Source organism: Stenella coeruleoalba, assembly GCF_951394435.1.
Source record: "Stenella coeruleoalba genome assembly, chromosome: 1".
Lineage (NCBI taxonomy): Eukaryota > Metazoa > Chordata > Mammalia > Artiodactyla > Delphinidae > Stenella > Stenella coeruleoalba.
In genome coordinates, this window is record NC_137169.1 from 180,365,548 (window position 1) to 180,371,547 (window position 6,000).

General features: G+C 37.1%; 1 protein-coding gene across 8 annotated transcripts in view; it reads right to left on the reverse strand.

Moving 5' to 3' along the window:
- PAPPA2 (pappalysin 2) overlaps positions 1–6,000 on the reverse strand; it is a 472,610-nt gene that overhangs the window by 140,494 nt on the left and 326,116 nt on the right. For all 8 annotated transcript variants that reach the window (XR_013825115.1, XM_079905559.1, XM_079905558.1 and 5 more), the window contains 2 exons: positions 5,175–5,368; positions 2,570–2,716 (listed from right to left, as the gene is read on the reverse strand). Coding sequence is in view for 7 of the 8 variants with exons in the window: in XM_079905559.1 (XP_079761685.1) it covers positions 2,570–2,716; positions 5,175–5,368 (341 nt within the window). In the remaining variant the exon portion in view is untranslated. The remainder of the gene's footprint in view (positions 1–2,569; positions 2,717–5,174; positions 5,369–6,000) is intronic.

The following is a 6,000-nucleotide window of genomic DNA, read 5'->3' on the forward strand; positions in this document are numbered from 1 at the left end:
ACTGATAAATCTTTAGGAAGATTGAGCAAAAAAATAAAAGAGAGAAGCCAAAAATTAACAATAGCATTAAGTAAAAATGTCCTGGGGAGCTTGGAAATAGTACAAATAAAGTAAGAGAACATTACAAAAAACTTAATGCCAATAAATTCGAAATTTTAGAAAAAATGGACTAATTACTTGGTGGAAAACTCAACTTACCAAAGTTGACCTAAGAAGAAATAAAAAACCCAAATTTTTCAATATTTGGTTTAAAATTTTAACACATATTTAAATATTTTCCTTAAAGAAAACACAGACTCAGATAGCTTTACTGATGAATTCCTCAAAAATTAACATCAACCTTTCACAAAATGTTCCAGAAAACTGGTGAAAAACGGAAACTTACTCTGGGAGTCAAACCTAGCCTTCATCATAAAACCTGACAAGATAGTAAAATTAAAAAAAAAAAAAAAAAACGTAGGAACCAATCTCTAATGAATATAAATGAAAAAAACACTTAAAATATTCACAAATAGGATCCAAAACTATTGGCAAAGGATTATACATAGCCTCCAAGTTGTTATTTTTTCCCGCAGGTATCTAATGTTGATTTAACATTTAAACATTTATCAATGTATACCAAGACAGTGACAGAACAAAGGGGAAAATAATATGGTCACCTCAGTGGAGGCAGAAAAAGCATTTGATAAATAAAATTCAATTCCCTTTTTCTCAGAAAACTATAAAACATTAAGAGAAATTAAAGACTTAAGTAACTCAAAGAAAATGTTAGAAGACAGTATTTTAAAGAGAAAACTCTCCCCAAATTGACTCAGAGGTTCAATAAAATCCCAGTCAAAATTGCATCAGGTTTTTTTTTCCTATGTGTGAAAATTGAAGCTGATTCCAAAATTTATATGAAAATTCAGAGGACCAAGAATAGCCAATACAATCAGGAAAAAAAGGAACAAGTTTAAGACTTACATTATTTGATTTTAAGACTCATAAAAAATGTACAGTAATTAAGAGTGTAACACTGATGCAAGGATATACAGATCAGTCTGTATACAGATATACAAAAAAGATGTAGAATCTCCACAATAAACAGACCTCCACATACATATTGCCAGTTTATCTGCGATAAAGGTGACACAGTGCAGCAAAGAGGGGAAAAGAAAATTTTAGTTTGAGTAATGGTAGTTCTAGGTCTAGGGAGAAAAAATCTTGATCCCTACCTCACACAATACACAAAAATTCCAATGGATTGTACACCTACATATAAAATGTAAAACAATAACATTTCTAGAAGATAACATAGGAAAGTATATCTTTGTGGTAGGCAAAGACTATTAAATACAGTACACGACAAGCACTAACCATAAAGAAAAAGGAAGATAATTTGAATTTTAGTAAAATTTAGAACTCTGTTCATCTAAATATACCATTAAGAGTAAAAATAAGTAAGCCACAGAGTGTTGGAAAATATTAAATAACATATAACTGGAACAGGATTTACATTCAGAAAACTGTAAAGAAATCATATAAATTAAGAAGAAAATGACAGACAGTCCAATAGAAAATTGAGCAAAAGACTTTAATATGCCCTTCAGATAAAAAGAAAAAAAAAAAAAGAAGAATCTACAAATGACCAATATACATGTAAAAGTCTCCTAATCTCATTAGTCAACATGTGAATACAAATTGAAACCTCAGGGAGGTACATTTACATACCCAACAGAATGGCCAAAATGAAGACTTTTAAATATTTTAAATATCAAGTAATGGTGAAAATGTAAAGCAACTGGAATACTCATAGGCCTCTGGTGGGAGTATAAACTAGTACAACCAAGTGGAAAATCATTCGGGATTATCTACTAAAGCTGGTCAGCTGCCTAACTATGATCTAGCAGTTCCAAATATATCCAATTGTTTATATACATTCACCAAAAGAAATGTACAGAAGTGTTTATAGCAGAACTATTTGTAATACACAGTACAGAAAACCTAGAAATAAACTATATGTCCATCAATATGGTTAAATAAAGTATGACATATTCATGCACTGGAATTCTACACAGTAATGGAAATGAACTTTTCTGCTAAGTAAAGCAGCACGATGAATCCCACAAATAAAGTTGAGTAAGAAAGAATCAGACACAAATAGTACATTACTGGAAAGTTTTTTACATAAAATGCAAACAGGCAAAACTAATCTATGGTGGCAGAAGTAAAAATAGTAGATGCCTCTGTCATGTAATAAATGAGATGGGGAATGAGAGAGCCTTTTGGGGGGTGATGTTAATTTTCTGTTTCTTGATCTGTGTGGTGGTTAGAGAGGATGTTTACTTTGTAAGAAAATTATTGATCTGTGCATTTCTGTACTTTTCTATGTGTATATTATACTTTGATAAAATGATTGCTTATAAAGAGAAGTCCAACATTCAAAGAGAGATGAAAATAAATTCAAGATGTAAAAACTTTGCGATGATAAAAGGAAATCTCCTGGCAAGCCATTCCAATGCATCATTTATACACACACACATGCACAATCTATCCACAGCCTTCACAAAAATCCATTTGGGCCACTTACTTTGAGCCAAACCTCATCCTCTCTCTCCAGGCTACCTTTTAGCTGCTTACTCCCTTCATCCTGAGGGCTATTTCCACTGGTGACACAGGGAAACCAGCCAGTAAGTGGACGGTGCTCTGGTAAATCTGGACGGTATGATGTGCAAATCTGAAATGCAATTTCAACCAACAATTAAATGTGGAGGGTGAGAGGTAAGTAAAGACAATGAAACTCTCCAGCTTGAAACCAAAGTTTTCCTCTCTTTCTGAATGCCTAATGATCACATTATCGGCAGAAAACTTTTCTCAATGTAGAAGAATGTCTCAGTGCTCTCCGTTAGCCTCAAGATATAACTTTACCAGGGTAGAAGAATACACATGACAACTCACAGCCCACTGACGACCCAAGGATCTTGCTCAACGAATTGTCCTGGCACATTTCAGGCAACTGCTCCTAGGATTAGTTAGGGAAGTCTGTCCAGGATGATGATTAGATCCTTACCAGGCAGGATCCACTGGCCCCAGGAGTGAGGCTACTGAATCAGGGAACCACTAAGCTGGGAAAAGGAACCAGGAAAGAGAAAATCCAGGAAATTTTTCCCACTTCACTGTGGGAAGACAGACAGGCTAGGCTAAAAGCCACTTTAGAGAGCTGTCACCAACTCAGAATCTCCCAGTTTTCTGGGCTTCCTGTCATTGGGCACCAGAACTCTTGAGAAAGATGCCAGAATTAGCTGAAGGAGTGTGGCAGGCATGGCTACTTGCCTATCCATATCCATTCCCCTTTCTTTCTTCTTTTTTTTTTCTTTTTATAAATTTATTTATTTATTTTTGGCTGCATTGGGTCTTCGTTGCTGTGCACTGGCTTTCTCTGGTTGCAGCAAGCCGGGCTACTCTTCGTTGTGGTACGTGGGCTTCTCTTGTTGCGGAGCACAGGCTCTAGGTGCACAGGCTTCAGTAGTTGTGGCGCGCAGGCTCAGTAGTTGTGGCACACGGGCTTAGTTGCTCCGCGGCATGTGAGATCTTCCCGGACCAGAGCTTGAACCTGTGTGCCCTGCATTGGCAGGCGGATTCTTAACCACTGCATCACCAGGGAAGCCCTCCCCTTTCTTTCTTATTAACAAACTCCAATTTTGTTCAAGGTGACAATGTATCAAGTTATAAATGCTCATCTCCTCAGGGTCCCTTACAACTAAGAATGATGAAGTGACCTGGATCTGACCAATGAGATGTTGGTGGAAGCCTATAGTGTCAAAGTTCCCGAAGAGCTCCCATTTTCCCAATAAAAAGAGACTCAGCTAGCACGTATGAATATCTCCCTTTGACCTTTCCCCTTCTTCCCACTTGAAATAATGACTTCGTGCCTGGAGGAACAGCAGTCATCTTATGAGCTTGAGGAAGAAAGCTGCAAGCCAAGGACAGAAAGAGGTGAAATCTCAAAGACCCCTGGGTCCTTGATGAGTTCCTTGAACCACAGCACCAACCTTGGCTGGTTCCTCAATCGTCTGGGGGTATCTCCTCAAGGCTAAACTCCAGTAATTCTATCCTGGCCTAATACACCTAGAGAGCTAAATCTTACTTCTGTTGAAATGACTATATTGCTTATTGTTATAATGAATGAAAGAGTTTATTTGGCAATGGAAACATCTAGAATAGTATCCAAAAACTAAAGCCCTTAATCTTCTTTTAGGTACTTAATTATGATTCATAGAAGTCAGTCCTCAGAGTCCTCAGAAGACCTTCTATTTATTTAGGTGGCTATTCATGGAAAATTGTATACCTACGGATTTGTTTTTAGTACTCACTCTCAAATTTCTTTAATAATAAAAATTATTTAAATCAAATACTTTGGGGGCTTCCCTCGTGGTGCAGTGGTTGAGAGTCCACCTGCCGATGCAGGGGACATGGGTTCGTGCCCCGGTCTGGGAAGATCCCACATGCCGCGGAGCGGCTGGGCCCGTGAGCCATGGCCGCTGGGCCTGCACGTCCGGAGGCTGTGTTCCGCAACGGGGGAGGCCACAACAGTGAGAGGCCCACGTACCGCAAAAAAAAAATTAAAAAATTATACTTTGATCTTTAATACATATTTTAAATTTCATTTGATCCTTGTAATAAACCACTGAGTTAAATGCAAAAGGTATTATTATACCCATTTTACATATGAGAAAATTGGGGCCCAGAGAGGTTAAGTGACATGTCAAATCTGACTTAGTAATAATCATAATAATACTGGTAGATCCAATAGTGTTATCCAGGTATTCTGACTCCTTACTGCTTCTTTTTCTTCTTTTAAAATAAATTTTCCCAAACACAAAGCCCAAGTGTAATTTCTGATATGTGTATTCTAAGACTAATTTTGAGATGCTTTTGTGTAACTTGAAGTCAGCTATTGCATAGTCAAAGGTTCCTAGATGAAAACTAGTGAATGTAAGTGGGGTGAGGGTGAGGGATGAGATTTAATTGCTAGTCTAGAAGCTTTTCATTTAACATTATCCTATTCTGAGTGCATTAAGAACTAAATTTGGTGTCAAAGTGAGGAGAAAAAAATGTATGCTCACATTAAGTATCTGGGGGAATCACTTCACAATTTTGTTTAGCCTTGACTCTATTCTTCTGGCTTAACTTACCATGGAAGGAGGTTCTCCAGTTACCAAGGAAACAGGACACTTCTTCTTATCTTCGTGAGAAGAATAAGCTTGGGTAGCCCACTGATCCAGGTATCCTTTGGGAGTATAGAGGCCACAGTCTGTGATGCTGGTTTCCTTCTCAAAAGGTTCACATATCCCATCTCCCTCATATATATAGCACAGGCTTGGCTCCCCTGCCAAGAAAAATTTGTATGACATTTGAAAAAGTGTTTTTATACATGTCATGTAAAAATAATTACCTTTTTTTCTCCAGCCTGCTAAAGAGAAGACTGTAATTACCAACTCGTCTAATGCCCACCCCAAATATATAGACAACACACGCGCGCACACACACACACACCCCTAAAAAGAAGGATACTTTTTCATGGGGAGAGTGGTAAAATCCATTTATATAATAAAAAGTATACAAAGGGGGTGGGGTTGGGGGAGAAGGAACAGGGAGAAAAAAAAACAGCTGTGGGCTGGATATAGAAAGAAATTTTAAGGAACCATTGAGCAAGGTACTTAGGGGAAGATGGCGATACAAGAGAAGTAAGCAAAAGAATAAAGGAAATTTAAATAGATGGTAGGATGTATTATGTACTTGAATCCTCTTCACAGTTTTTGAAATATTAAATAAAACATTTGAGGGATTTGTTTTCAATTAAATTTTTGCTGCTGTGTTTCTTCAACTAACCATGCAACTTGCTCTGAAATGGACAAATGGGCTCCAGGTTTATAAGGATTACACGTGTATTATTTCTTTCAGTCTTAAAACAACCATGTGAGGTATGTATTTTTTGTTTGTTTCATCAATAGACAAACT